The sequence below is a fragment of the Hemibagrus wyckioides genome, linkage group LG15 (genome assembly GCF_019097595.1).
Source record: "Hemibagrus wyckioides isolate EC202008001 linkage group LG15, SWU_Hwy_1.0, whole genome shotgun sequence".
Lineage (NCBI taxonomy): Eukaryota > Metazoa > Chordata > Actinopteri > Siluriformes > Bagridae > Hemibagrus > Hemibagrus wyckioides.
In genome coordinates, this window is record NC_080724.1 from 7,697,748 (window position 1) to 7,714,092 (window position 16,345).

At 40.3% G+C, this 16,345-nt stretch overlaps 1 protein-coding gene across 4 annotated transcripts in view; it reads right to left on the reverse strand.

Annotated features, from left to right (window-relative positions):
* Window positions 1-16,345, reverse strand: part of plekhg5b (pleckstrin homology domain containing, family G (with RhoGef domain) member 5b) — a 61,025-nt gene that overhangs the window by 39,908 nt on the left and 4,772 nt on the right. For 2 of the 4 annotated variants that reach the window (XM_058409895.1, XM_058409896.1), the window contains exon 3: window positions 3,326-3,402. In XM_058409895.1, coding sequence (XP_058265878.1) covers window positions 3,326-3,402 — 77 coding nt within the window. Of the gene's footprint in view, window positions 1-3,325; window positions 3,403-13,316; window positions 13,873-16,345 lie in introns of those variants that run through there. The other 2 variants (XM_058409892.1, XM_058409893.1) reach the window with 2 other exon arrangements.

Genomic DNA, 16,345 nt, shown 5'->3' on the forward strand with positions numbered 1-16,345 from the left:
CGCACACCCACACACACTCAGGTAGCTGTTTGGTGGCTCGTCATAGCAACGCACATACATACACACCCATGCGGTGTTGTCTGGTCTTGTCAGTTGTTGAGTGGAAGTGAGTCTGCGAGCATGCTCAAACTGGCCTTACCTGATACCTTACCTCACACAGTTACACTGCAGTACTGCCTACCAATCACATCCACTGTTCACAAATTTGATCATTCCCCCGAACCACTGACCACCAAGACAAAAAAATTATTTCTTTTTTTCCCTTACACACACACACCCACCCACAGAGCATGGGGTTACAGTAAAATAATCAATCAATAACAGGGTGGTGTGATGCCATTTATCTTGTCCCAAAGTGTTATACACTAATGACTGCAACAAACGACATCTATCCTGATTAAAAATGTTATACTTTTTATCCATTTAAAGTTACATTCAATATTTAGCAGCATCTACAAAATGTTCTTTCCTGTTATCACAGCTTTAAAGTCTTAATAAGAGAAAAAAAATGGTCATGCTTCTGAAAAACCACAAAACACTCCAAAACAGCTTCTTCTTTAAATAATGATGTTTGATTACATGTTTGTTTTTAGCCGTATATACAAGTACCTATGATTTACCTGTTGCTATAGAACCAATAACGTACTAGATCGAGTGCTTTAAAACAAACCTGTGATTTGAATTAGAGCTTGACCTACTGTCTCTGGTTATAGAAGGATATCGTTTTCCCCCAACTAAGCGAAAAGTAACGCAGCATTTATTAAGTTTTTCTCATCATGTATGATATATGATAAATATCTTTTATTTGATTTTGGGGCAGTGTTTTGAGAAATGAACCTTTTTTGCAACAAAAACTGCAGACTGCTGAGGAAAAAAGGAACTTCCTCAAAACCATTTAAATATGCACGATCTAGTCACCGGGGTTCGTGATGCTAAATTTAACACACTTCATATGCCCAGTCTACAGGTCTGAAGCAACATCTGTGGACGCAGAAATACCAGAGACTCCGTCCCAGCTGCAGTAGTGGCTAAACCACAGCAAGTGATTCAGTGCACAAAACCACTGTGTGTGTGTGTATGTGTGTGTCAGTCACAAGTGTTCAAATTGACCTGAAGGGGAAGCACAAATGCTGAGGTTGCTTCAGGTTGAGTGTTCTTGCTCTTTTGTATCTTTGTTAGTAATTATTATTCCTGCATAGTTAAGCAAAGGCTCAGGACAGTCAGAGCTTCAGGCCAAATGAAGTAACCATGAGTATCTAACACATGGGCACGCAATGTAGCACACACGTGTTAACTTGCAGGGCTATCTCCCCCTAGTGGCCAAGAGCTGGGACAGCAAATGTATAAAAAAATACAGACATATTACTTCATTCTATTTATCCAGTCAGATTGCATATCTTTGTAATGCTGCTACTAAAAGTCAAACCCAGACCTCAACCTGACTTCCAAATCTTGAAAAACCTTCAGAATTGAGCCATTTTGCCAAGAGAGTGTGCAAAAATATCAGGTCCCACATAGAGACACATCCCTCAGAGCCAAAGGATGTTAAACCCAAGGGGAATGAATACTTATACAACCAGAGAATCTTTGGTTTAATAATCCTAATCTTTTTTCCAGCATGAAATGTTTAGACATATTGTCTAAATATAACACAAAATATGGAAGTCAAAGGGGGTGAAAACTTATGCACTTAATTAAAAGTGGCTCAGGAAAAAACAACAGCTATATTTGAACCACTAGGCCCCAGAAGAGTTTTCTGATCTATTCGGCGGTTTTCTCGGTACGCTCATGACTCTGAATCAAATAACTGATTCAATTCTGAATCGACTCACCTGAAGAAATGAACCAAATATGGCTTAAAAATAAACCCACACACAAACGGAGCAGATCTATAAGCACTGCTGAAAATAGGAAGTGAAAATAAATGCTGGATGCGATACACAAAACAATTTAAACTAGTTATTTGTCTCATCATTTCTATGCACACATAGTTAACCCATCGTTTCCTTCTGACTGTAAACTGTTGAAGAAAGGACATTATTGACTTTTACATTATTTACTGTCCAGTGTCACCCAATGATGATGAGGTTTCCTTCGGAGCCTGGTTCCTCTCAAGGTCACATCATCTCAGGGAGTTTTTCCTTGCCATCGTTGCCTCAGGCTTGCTCATTAGGGATAAACGTGAGAGATAAATATAGTACCTTAACTTTAAACTTTAGCATTTTTCTATGTTTCTATACTTCTGTAAAGCTGCTTTGAGACAATGTCCATTGTTAAAAGTGCTATACAAATAAATGAATTAATGTAACATGTACCCAAGGCTTTTTGTGCGTTTAAGCCCTACAGCCAATGTTTTTTGCCCTGTTTAAATATGTGCAGTGTGAAACCAAATACCAAATGAACCAAAGCATCAATTCTGCTCTGATTTGGACATGAATAATGGAGCAACAGGTGAACATCGCTCACTAAGAACGCACTGAAATGACATCTCCATGATTTTTACTAAAAGTTCACTAATATCTAATTTCCCCTCGTTCTCTCTTGGAGAAACAAAAAAGGTGCTGGTGAGGGGATAACCATGTAGAGGTGTTATAAACACGAGTGAGAACAGGAACTGACTCCTTGTCTTGTGAACATTCCGCTATATTAAATAGAACTATAAACAGCCCAAAATAGCGATGTGCTGTTCATCAATAAATTAAATTTGTAAGTGTTGGCTGTTGCTCTGGTATGTGAGGAATGAAACCTAACGGTGGGGACACAAATAAGCAATAAGTCATCGAAAATATTTAAGTTGGTACGTCATATTACCTCTTTGTGTCTCTTACTGTCCATAGTTTATGCAAAACAAACACATGGTGTAGCGCTACTGCTGTGGCGGTATTCATTTAGAGGCTGAAAGGTAAATAAATCATTCAAATATAAAAGAACAACATTTCAGACTCGAAGTGTGTACGTGAGGGCTTTAGTGTCTGTCCGGCCTGCTTTTCTTTCTCTGTACTTTCTCATCTGATGAAGTGGCTCTTCATGACGGGAACACGGGGTGGGGTGGGGGGAGCGAGCAAGTGAGAGAGAGAAAGACTGGAAGACACACACACACACACACACACACACACAGGCTAACCTTGTGAAAAATACTGTCCGTGTTTATTAGTAATAAAGCCCCACACACACACACACACACACACACACAGATGGCAAAAGTCAGAGAGTGAGAGACTGACTGTCTGTGTGAGCGTGTATGCGTGTGTGTATATGTGGTAATAATTCAGCCAGGACCCTCCACAGAGCTGTGTAAAGAATGTGTGTCCTGTCCAGCTCTTACCTTGGAGGCCCGACGGCGCTCAGTGCAGTCTGGATGCTGACACTCCACATACTCCTCCTCCTGTGCGGACTTCTCATCTGGAATGAGACAGCAAGTGATGTCGTTATTTCAGCCAGCGTTAAATCAGAGGCACACACACACACACACGCCAGCAAAAGCAATTGAGGGAAACAAGGAGAGCACAATGACATTTGATTATCAGATTAAAAAAGAAAGGTCATTATAGACTAAATAAAGGCCCAAGTATGGATTGCAGAGTAAAAGAGGGTCAGTGGTGGAGGAGGAAGGATTAAAGGAATTTTTTTTAAAAAAACAGGAAGTCGAAAACAATATGGCCATCCAGCTTCTAACAATGAACAATTTCAATTCAATTTTAGATTTTATTTCTACATCAGGGTGCAGTCCATTTGAATCTAACCCTGGTGTGTTCCTCAGTGTAGTTCATTTATATACCTCAGTGTAAAATGAAAAATGCACTTGAGCATGGAGGAGTTTATCCCTGGTGTGTTTATATTTTCAGTACAGTTCATTTAGATGATGAGGAGGAAGGAGGAAGGACGTTTTACTTGTAATACAGCACTCATTCCACCAGCTTTGGCGGTTTCGGTCCACTTCTTATTATGAGGGGATCACCTGTGTACAGTTCTCTTGGAGTCACTCCACAGGCTTCTGATAAGCTTTAGAGCTGGGCTCTGACTGGATCATTCCAAAACTTTGATCATGATCTTCTGAAGCTTGCAGATTTTATGCCAAAGTAGTTTGGTTTTTAGGAGCTATGATTTCTCTCCATCTTGACTAGATTCCCAGTTTTAGCTGATGGGAACGTGCCTCAGAGCACAATACAACAATTCAACCACTATGCATCATGGTGAAGATGGCATGCTTTGGGTGACAAGTTCAAACTTTGGGTTCATCAAACATTTTGCCAGGTGGTTTGGGATTATGTCCATATTTTGGCACAACTTGAGTGCATTTGAATGTTTAGGTTTTTGTTTTTGAGAGAAAAGGCTTTCATCTAGACACCCCACAGATACCCCACAGCCTAGACCTGTAAAGAATAAGAGATTATTCACATGCAGGAAGTGACCAGTTTTTGCCGGATATTCCTGCGGCTCCTTTAACGTTGGCATTCTTTGAAAGCTGTCTCTTGTCCTCTACTTATTGATGATTGTTTCCAGCGTATGAAACCATGAAGATGGAAAAGTCCTACATAAATGGATGATAGTTATTTGCCATTAATCAGATTACTTTGAAGCTGATCGGTTTTGAGCACAGTCACATGCCCCATTATAATATGGTGCATGTATTCAAGTGTTTAAGGCTCTGGGTTGTTGATTGGAAAGTCAGGGTTCAAGTCCTAGCACTTCCAAGCTGTCACTGTTGGGCCCTTAAGCAAGGCTGCTAACCCTCTCTACTGCAGGGGCACTGTATCATAGCGCTTGTGCTCTGACCCCAATCTCAAAAGCTGAGATACGCGAAGAAAAGTATTGCACCATGCTGTAACATATGCGTGGTCTTTTGTTTCCATGCAAATCACAGTTTAAAACCTTCCAAATTTACTTTAAAACATTTCCAACCATATGGACACCAGCCCAATTCCAAAAGATTCTACTCATGCTAAATTATATCAAATTCTGTTTTCTTAGCATGGGGATTAAGAATATTGTCAACTTGTGAGATATGATCTCTCAACTCCATTAGACTTATACATGCCATGCATGCTGGTGTGAAAACAACACTTCAAGCTGTTCGAGCTCAGAACATATACTATAGGTAGGAGCAGATGATCTGTGGATCTTCTTTAGGAAAGATAAGGTCACTCTGGTAGAAAGGGCTAACCAGTAAAAATCAGTCACAAATTTATGTCTTAATTAAAACACATAAATTTAGGGGTTATGGTCATCGTGAAATTTCACAAGTTCTCTCCAGCCTCCCAAATTCCACCTCTTACAGTGCACTGGCTATTCTAAATTGCTGGTTGGTGTGACTGAGTAAATAAGTAAGTGTGTGTCCTGAGATGGTGTCTTTACACCTAGCGTGCCCAGGATAAGCTCTGGATCTGCAGCAACCCTGATTAGGGTAAAGCAACTATTTCAGAATAATGAATGAATTTGATTACTGCTGAACAGACCTGCTTGTTTTTAACTAAGAAAGCTGTTTCAAATTGTATTAACTTTAGCATTACTACGTTTTTTCTTTCGCTTTTAAATGTAGAAGTAACTCTGCTTGCAAAACAAATTTGGACATCTGACCAAACACAGGAAGGGGCTCAAAAGCATGACGCATCAGCAGCCAGTTGGAGCGGACGAAGCATTTTGGATAAGCCGGTAAACTTGATCATAAACAGCATTTGGCAACACAAATGACGGCTTTCCAAATGTCCAAACTGAAGGTGGAGGGTCAGTGGAGGATTATGTGCAGCAAGACAGTTGAGTCAGGAAACTGGTCCGGGCATGAGACTTCTTAGATAAGCAACAGTTTTAGTTTTAGCATGAGTCAGTGGCTGGTAATGACTAGGTGTGAAGAGTAGCAACAGTCAAAGTCAGCAATTTCCATCTCTCTTGCTCTCCCTCTCAGACAGGAATTCCTGACTTCAGCGCTGCTGTTAAGCCCAAAGAAAACAAATAAAACTGTGCCATGAGCAACCGCAGCCACATGCACACATATGATGGCAATGAGGTACAACACTGAAGCAGCGAAAGCCATGGCTCTTTCTTTTTATAAAGTAGTCACACCCAAACCAAAAGAAAAAAAAGAAAAGTCAAATCAGTGTGGCTGACTAGCTGAGACTGGTTTAACATCTCAAAAAAGGTTGTAATTGCTGACCACATCAGCCAAATCAGTTATAATATTAGCTTTAATCAGTGTTTTAATCCTGGCCCTGTAGAGAATAATTTAGCACTTACTCCAGTTGGTACACCACAATAAACTTGTCAATAAATTAACAAAGCCAAGCACAAGCCAATTACCCAAGCACCCTGATGCGCTCAATTTCTAGAAAAGGAAGGCTTTAGGTCCAGCACCACTGTGAGTCTACACTCATTTACAGCTGGATGCCTGTAATGTAATAAGTGTGGCAATGAGTATTATCTCAAACCCTCTGTGGATGTGGTTCTACCTGTCCAAACATACAGCTCTTATTTGAAAGTAAAAACCAAAAAGACAAAAATAGCAGATGACTGCACTAAAAGGATGCTTCTGCCACCCGCACATTTAGTATTATAAACCTGACCTTGCTGTGACCTTCACTCTGATTTGGATCATTTCCAAGATCGAATTAGTTCATCTGCTGATAAGGTGATACTTCCATACAGATCCTAATCAATTCATGGAACATTACTGACTATATTACTAAATTGTTATAATATTATTTAGCACTGACTTCTGACATTTCGAGAATCTTGGATGGGCAGATGAACAACAGGCCTAACAATAATGTAAACATCACCGAATCAAACTAATTTTACCTTTAAAATCAAACTGAATTAAAGACACAAGATTGGCCACAACTAATCAAAGATTTTACCAGACAGAAAACCTAATTCTTTTGTTTGGTTTCACCCCTGAGGCCAGGATGGCCACAGTGATATTCTGCATCACTAATTGAACCACTAAACAGCCACAAAGTATCGAACCCTACCCACTGGCATTTATTTCTAGCGAACATGTACTTGTTGGCAGTTCTTGTTTCCGGCAAAACACGCTGTTGTTCATGGCCATGGTTTCAGGTTTCTGACCACAACACAACTCCAGTTCTTGTTGTAATGATGCTTGATGAGGTTCAGGAGTGCCCTGGGCAGAGGGGCAGTATACTCGAGCACCTCCTCTCTTCAAAATGTTTTCCTGTACCACACTTCTGAAACTTTTTTTTTTTTTTTTTTTAACCTAATGTCATCGTCCAAGAACAGGTCATCAATATATTAGTTACCTCACTGCCAGTGTGTTCCCTTTTGTCATGTTTTAGCTGCCTGAAAACAAACTAAGCTAGAAAGTGACAGCTAAAGGAATAACAGTGTGTTAGTGAAATCCATTAATAAAGATTATTAAAACAAACAACTATATGATTAATAAACTCTAACAAATTTTGTAATGTAGCACATCATTAGTCTACAGCAGAGCTATGGTGTTCTGTCCTCACATCACCTAATTTATTAGCCAGGTCTGGCTAGCATCTATACTTTCTGTCATCATGTGACTGGGTGAGAAGTGGAAGAGTTATATAGCTGGTTTATGCTGGACTTAAATGGGGGGTACTGTAATGCATACAATGTTCACCTGATTTGCATGGAACTAACATTAAACTGAAGCTTAAAGTCTGCCCATTGAGCTGAAACTGACTGTATAACTTTGTCGATGTCCAAATATTTATGAATCGAACTGTATGTCGTGCTGCAGGAATGAATGAATGAATGAATGACTTTGAGAAATGACTTTGAGCCACCAACTTACCAAGTGGTGGCTCCACGGTTAAAGTTCTGAGCTACTGACCAGAAGGTTGGGGTTAAAGCCCCAGTACTACTAAGCTGCCCCCTTCAGAAAGACTTTTAGCTCTCTGTTCTCTTGTATCATGGCTGATCCTGTGCTCTGACCCCAACTTATCCATTACCTTGCTTGCATTGTCAACAAATCTATATGGCCAAACGTATGTGAAACACCAATATGGGTGTTCTCCAAACTGTTGCCACAAATTGTCTAAAATATATAATGCTGTAGTATTAAAATTTCTCTAAACTGAATTATGAGGCCTAGCCTAAACCTGTCCAAGCAGCACAATGCCATGAAGAACTTGAGCGGCCAGCGAGTCCTGACCTCAAAACCACCAACACCAACACCTTTGGGATAAAGTGGAATGCCAAGTTCGCAGCAGGCCTTCTTGCCCAACAGCCATGCCCAGCACAACCCCTTGTGCTCTTGTGGCTGAATGAGGTTTGGTTCAAATCTAGCCGAAAGCATTAGAAAACTGGAGGCAGCAAAGGGGAAACAAGTCCAAAAAAAAAAAAAAAACCCATGGTTTTGAAATGAGATGTTCAAGTAGGTGTGTCCTTATCAACGCCCTGATTATCCACTTGCGCATGTCTATCTCGTCATGTTAACTTCGCGAACATGTGCGCTGATAAAGAAACACCAGATAGTTTGCAAATGGTTGCTGAGAAGAATCAAGAACTAGAACTGAAAAGAAGTGCTTTATCTGTGGTATGGAATTATTTTGGATTCACTAGCGATGATGTCAAGCAGCATGCTATAGTGTGTTTCTGCACCATCAAGCAACACCGCAAATTCATTTAATCATTTAAAACTCAGCCACAGAGTGCAATACCACCAGTGTTTTAGCGTGAAAAAAACCAACAAGCCATGCGAGAACTGCAACACACACTCCCATCACGACGTCGTTGTTTTGTGCTTCTCCGTATCCGGAGAAAAAATACTCATAAATGCACTGGATAAGAGATACATCATCCTCTCCTGCAATTACTTAGACTAGATTCATAAATTAATTTTATTTTTAGTATAACATTATTTATACCATGCATATTTTTCCTTTTTATTATTTAAAGAAAACAAAGCAATGCAAAGCAATGTATAGTTGACATCTGAGTCTTAAGTAATAGAAGTTCTTCAGGAAAAATGTTCAGCTTTTTTTTATTTTTATATAAAATATGGCATGCAGTTGCTTCAAACAATGGTACAAAGCTATTCAAAACACCATTTAATGTAAAATGTGATAATCGTAATTAATAATCACAATTACAATTTCAAGGGAATAATCGACAATTATGATTTTTGGTCATAATCGTGCAGCCCTACTTCGGAGACAACGTTGTTATTCCTTTACGAAAATGGAACATTGAAATCGTTGTTTTGTATTATATATTTTATACAATATTTTCTGATTATTGACTTGGTGGTACAAAACATCACCATCAACATTCAAAACCAGGCTAGCATTTTATATCCCTTAAATAAAAGACCCCCATTTCAGTTGTAGGAGAATGCTAGTCTTCTTTCAGCCAGCTTTGATATGGTTTTTTCCTTCATGTGGTATGCATTTAAGGCTACCTCCACTCTCACCAGTCTATTTCGCCTGAAAATGTTTTTTTATTTCATTTCTTCCCCACTCTGAATCCTGTCTCCTGTTCTAGCTGCCTGTTAGCTGAAAGCTGTACAAAGTGAAGATTGAGGGCAGGTTTATGTGGGAAGGCTTCTCCTACAAAACAGACGATGTGGAACAAAGGGTTTCCTTCAGCTACCAGGACAAACGCTGAGACAGTAATTCATTTCACTGATCTATCACCAGCTGGACAAATGCATAGTGTGAACAAGATCACATGAATGAACTCTGGATTGTGAGTCAAGCGTGGCCTTTGAACAATTTATCACAATCATTGGAAATGAGTTTGGTCCAAATACTTAAAAAAATATATATATATCTGGTCTGGTGACTGACATGGAACTAATATATATATATATATATATATATATCCCCATCTTCCCACTGGATGATGATGATGATGTTATTGATGACAATGGCAATCATTATTATTATTAATAATAATAATAATAACAACAACAACAACAACAACCAGCATTTTTTACATTTTTTTTTAAAATGCTTAAGCTCAGAAACAACTGGTGAAGGTGCTGAAAGAACAAACAAGTCATTTTAGGCAAAGGAAGGAAAATCCAAAGGAGACGCTCCCTCGGGACGGTCAGCAAAAAAAAAAAAAAAAAAAACGTCTAGCATAGTGTCTCATTGTTTAGTTCAAAAAGATCCCAGCTGTAGCCGCCTGCAGTGGCACTGAGGCTTAAGTGAAGCTGTGCTTGATGTTAGCGCAGCCTGCAGAATGATTCACACCATTACGCTTCTTCTAAACACAGATGCACCCACGGAAGTGGGGAACAAAAAAAAAAATAATATAAACAAAGACAGCAGAAAGCCTCTCATCTCCAGGTCCCAAGCTCAGACTGCTGGTAAAGCATAATGAGAGCACATGAGCCAGCCAGACACTGTCGTTGCTTAAAAAGTTTCCACAGGGAACTCTGGATAAACTCTAGCAAAATGTGTACCTATCCGTTGTATCGTCTGAATGCGGGGTTCGAATACAAAACTCAATATTTACATATTTACACTCGCTCATTTGGTGCTAACAATTATATTCGCAGAAATGAAATATAATACATTTGAGCAGCTGAGAGTTAAATGTCTTAATCAGGGATCCAATCGTGGCATGTTACCACCCAAAGTTGTACGCTGCGAAATGAAGAATGGTATCAAAATGGATCAAATATCCCTTTAAAAAGCCATGTAACCCTTAACTAATAAAAACTGTTTAAAAGACATGCGTTTAAACTGGAGTAATAAAAGAATTGAAAAATATACCACCAAACTGTGACAATCCTCTTACCTAACAGTTCTGAGCTAGTCTGCACTCTCCAGCACAAATTATGAGTGATTTTACGCAGAACAGTAAAGCCAGGGCCTGGCCAAGCAAGGACATGCTGCGAGCAACACTGTGTTACGAAATAACAGTCTTCTGCAACATGGCTACTCAATGCTGAAGTGTCTGAAAGGGAGGATTTTAAGGCACTCAATTTAAACCATCTCATTTTAATAATTTAATAACGGGGGGGGGGGGGTCCACTCTCTGCCACCGATTTCACGTCTACGACGCAATGACCCCTATTTCAAGGTCACTAAATAACACTTCACACAGATGAACTGTGTAGTGTGAAACCCTTACCAGAAAAAAACAGCCAATGAGAGTCTTAGGGAAAAAAAACAATTTTATCTGCTCCAATGCGCAGCAGATCCCTGAATCCGGTTGATCATCCATTTATGAGGAAGGGCAAAAAGTTAACACAATAACACCGGGTATGCCAGATAATGTCTTCTAGAAGCAAAGTGCTGTTAAGGACAACAAAAATAAACACAGCATGTTTTCCTGGCAGCACAAGGTATAAATATAGCTACTTTTTTACATTACACCTCCAGTTTTCTTGGTAAAACGGACAGACGATCCGTACCGCCCACAACCAAAATTTCTTTCACATTTTCTTTTATTTCTCTTTTTCCTCGTTTCTCTATCCTTGTTTGGGGATCCGGCATGCTTCAAGACATCTCGCCAAAATCTGGGTATTGTGTGTGTGCCACATCTGTGAGCAAAGTCTGTGAGCGATCATGTAGCGTGAACGCCTCTGCTTCCACCAAACAAGTGATCACTACGCTCAGCATAATTTTGAATGTCAGATTAAGCAGATTTTTTACATTTAGAAAAACAGATGCAAGAAATGTAATCGCCTGCACAATGAATTGTACAAGAGAAAAATTAAAAGGGCAATTTGAAGTTCATTTCATCATGTTTGTTTGGAATGATCCTACATAAAGACCAAGCAGGCTTTATCGCTTTAGAATAAACTAATGTTAGACATTTCAGAAGAAGAGAAGGAAATTCATTTGTAACAGTCCTGAAATAAAAACCCATTTAATAGAAAATCACATTAAAATCTGATACGTATCTGTTACTTATCCAATTTATCTAGTGTTTCACATACATGAGCGATATCCTGCCCTGTGCCAAGGTATATCAAGGACCGGCCAAGTATATTTAATCCCGTTAAAACGCACTCTATCTGTTCCAAGAAATCAATGGTCCTTGGGTCAGAAAGTGGTGAGGGTGAGAGAGAGCCAGAGAGTGAGAGAGAGAGAGAGAGAGAGAGAGAGAGAGAGAGGGCAAAGTAGTAGTAACCTGAACTAAAAGAGATTAAGAAGCTGGTAAAACATTCTTCGTACCTATTACTGCTTAAACATAACTGAGGTTGGTTGCTAGCCTCTAACTCCCAGTTGTAATAATGCCCACAAGCAGCTAGTTTGCCCAAGTCCACGGTTCAGTCTATCCTAACACACCTAACTAGAAATAGAAATAGCCTTTATTTGTCACATATATGTGTCACAGCACAGTGAAATTCTTTCTTCGCATATCCCATCCCTGGAGGGGTGAGAGCGCAGGGTCAGCCATGGTACAGCGCCCCTGGAGCAGTTAAAGGCCTTGCTCAAGGGCCCAACAGTGGCAACATGGCGGTGCTGTGGCTTGAACCCCCGATCTTCCAGTCAATGACCCAGAGCCTTAACCACTTGAGTCACCACCGCCCCACTCTCACTGTTTAACAAACACATGACCATGACCAGAGTGTTTGAGTACAGATAGAGCCCACTGCTTAAAATATGGGATCGCTGTATATGATGGCTGTATTGTTCCAGTACCATCTCTCCACTAAACAGAGAATAAGATGTTACCAAAACACATAGGGGCTATAAGATTCTTATGCTGATGCATACACAAATATATTCGTTCATAACCCCTTTATGTGGCGCAATGGAGTCAGAGCCTATACCGGGGTGCACAATACTCTCAATCAACACGTTTTTGGGGGGTGGGAGGAAACCTACAAAGACCAGAAAAGAACATGACATTGACCGTGCCACCCTTTGCTCTAATCCTTACAAAGAAATATGCACAAGCAGTAGCTCAAAAACATTTCTGTTGTCAATGATATGTGACAATGACGATCTAAAATATAAATATAAATCAGCAGTTTTGCTTCCATCACCATCTATGTAAGAGCCATATCATGCTTTTATAGAGAAGTTTCATTTGCACTACATCAGGGTTTAAGGATGAGATCATTTCAGTTTGGGGCTAAAGATAGTCAGCTTCTCCTCTGTTTTGTATTATTAATTTGCAGATATTTCTAAAACAATCAAACAGAGTGTTCATTTGAAACACATTTTTAAAATCTGGAGTTAGTCTGTGTGAAAGTCCATTAGAAATTAAGCTGCACAGAAGGAAAGAATAAAAAATAGGGCACTAACATGGAAGTTCAAAAGCGCTTAAGATATATTAAAATATTTCTAATGAATCCCAGTACACAGTATATGCTAAGCCCTATTAGAGAGTTGTTGTTTTTTTAAAAGAAGAATGCAATTTAGCCTTACCATATAGATCCTGAATGACATCCAGGGAGGAGGACCAGGAGTAGCGTTCTGCCCCCAACATTGAGGATGGAAGTGTCTCCAGCTCATAGGCCCCTCGTTTCTTCCAGTAAAGGAACATGGTAAAGAATCGGGCTCTTCAGATGTCAAAAAGAATCAAACTCTTGTACCGTTAAACTATCCGAGGAGTGATATTACGGACAAGTTTGATCCAAGTCTCTGCAATTGAGGCCATGATTTGTCCAAGTGAACTCTCTAAGAACAAATTCTCCAGAAATCAGAAACCTGCACAGTTTCTTTCCCAGATCAATGCAACATCCATGGCAGGCCAGTACGAGTACCCAAACAATGCATTCCTTCTCCAAAAACAGTATTGTATCCGTTTGACAGGAACCTGGATACATATCTGACCATGTGTTTGGATGAAGAAAGTTCAAACCATTCCACCCACTGTTTTTAATTACAAACAAGCAAAGCTCCTGCAAACCTGCCCAATCAGGAACTCCTGCCATGAGGAACATTTGAGGTATCTTCTCACCATCACAAAAATGGTGCTCCTCATCTTGAAAGTATGGTCCAGTTGCTGAAGCTCAAAGTTAGCAGTGGCCAAAGTGAAAACTGCTTGGTGTCCCATGGCAGAGGGGGCCGCCTAATAGAAGGCATTCGACCTACACGTCCAGACAAATGTTGCATTCACAACAGGAAGAAATGCATGCTGGGACAGTCTGAGCCAATAGCTTTCAATATAGGTGACACAAAGATCTCTTGTACCCCACTTCCTACGCAGACAGTGAACTTTCCTCATAATTTGCACAAACTTTAAAGGCCTCACATTTTTGTGCATTCATCACACACTGGCTCACTCTGCTTGGTGATGGATTTATGCCTCATGAATGCAGTGTGACCACGCTAATGTTTTCAGCTATTTCTGCGGAGGGACAACACAGGCTGAGGCCCAGCAGACTGGGATGATAAAATGAACTGGCTGCCCTACAGAGAAAATACATTTGGAAAAGAAAAAAAAAAGGTGGTGCCACAATCAGAATGACATCATATCCCCTTCTCCCTGAGACAGCTTGGTTTGGGTTTAGGACATGAGAGAAAATTTTGGCTTAATGCAGAAATGTACCAAGTCTCACTACAAGTCACCTCTGAGTTGAACTCTCTCCAGTAAGGTTGATTCATTGTTATCTGCCAGCTGGAATGGGGAAAGAATCACAGCGAGAACACATTGTGCTAGTCTGCAAAGGCAGGGCCGTGTCATACGGCAACTCAGATGTCCAATTTTGGGATAAGAAATTAGAGGGTATGGCAGCAGCCGGATGGCCACTTGGAGCTCTGCTCCACAGACATGTGGTAGTAATCTGAACCTGCTTTGAAAGTACAGGCTTGTCATGGAGCTCCAGAAGTCTTTCCATTAACTTCTGCAGAAAGCGAAAGTTCAGGGTTTGTCCTTTGCATTACGGAAATAAATATCCTCTCAGAGGCCTATCGAAATTTCCAGAAAATGTTCACTTTTGGCTTTATATCAGCATTTATCCAAATCTTTACAACACTTTTTTGGAGTCAAATATACTCAGCTGCTTTGGAATAAAATGATCAGGGATATTTCATGCCATTTTTATTTTTAAACCTTCTTAAACTATATCCCCCAAATTTTCAAATGAATACTTAACTCCTGATAGATACTGCTAGTTATGTCTAACTGCTTCTACAAATCTTCCATGAGTACAGCAATCATTTACCAGAACCTCCTAGCACTGTGCTTATAAACGCAGTGATGGTTATATGTGGTTGAAACTATTGGAGCCAATTAGCATTCTATTTAACCCCTCATAACTAGCATAACACCAGGATAATATTTGCTAATTATTATCATGTGGAACAGGGAAGTTCAGCTAACCTCAAGCCCAGCTAACCTCTCCCCCAACATCTCCATATAATTGTCCATGGCAATTAAACAGCTGGTCTGGGGATTAAATGCCTGTCCAGTCCAAACAACACTGCAAAGCCTGCACTAGACTCACAAAGGTTGGTGATCTTACGCAAAGCCAAAGTTCTACAATACTGTAATTGTAGACACACACATTTACCAAGCATGGCTCTAAATTACAGTTCTCAGTTGGCAAAAAAGCCAAACACAAGACACAGGCAATCTGGTTGGGGATCCCAAATCTTGCATCCTATTGACAATAGATCCTCTCAGGGTCAAAGATGGCACAGTGTTCATAAAAAGTTTTGAAACCAGCAGTGGAACTTAAGGTCTTGCTGACCATCTCAAGGTCTTGCCAAACATCATAATGCAGAGTAGGAAGAATCAGCAGAGGTGGAGAAAGGGGACATAACAGGTGGTTAAGCCAGTAAGGGGCCAGAGTACCTTGCATCAGAGGGCTATGCAGCTCTGATAGAAAGACCTAAAACCAGTAATGTCTTAACTTGGCACTGGCATGTGCACCTGGCCAAACCTCAGTCTGGGCTACCAACAAGTTGTAGCCACAACTGCCCTGGGTGTATGCTTAGTTTAGAAAGCACATCCATTTCATACACCTAGCACAGAAGATGTGCCCCAAAACAAGGAATTGCTGGAGAATCAGTAAAAAAAAAAACTTCCGTGCCAAATGGACTGGCGTCAATTCCAGCTGACTGAGGTACACCTGTGATACCATACACAATCTCCAGCATGTGATGGAAAGAAATCATCACTCTCAGAGTAGGAACCCCCGGCTACAAGTGCCCTGCGCTGCCGGAAAATCTGTGGCATCTGGGATCCAGTTGCATTCTTAATGTCCGGCTTCATCTCAGTGTATTGTGTGATCTGCTTTTGTGTAAGGTTGCTTTTTCTTTGTTTGTTGAGGGTGCAGATGTTCTGGATTGCATGCTCCTTGGTGAGAGCACACAGCAACCCTATATGGCAGTATCAACTCATTGCTAGCAGATGCTAGGAGCATAGGGGTACTTTAAGGATTAAAGAACATCAGAAAAGAGAACATACTCACCAAGGCAGAATGTAAAATAAAATGGGCTATCCGCAG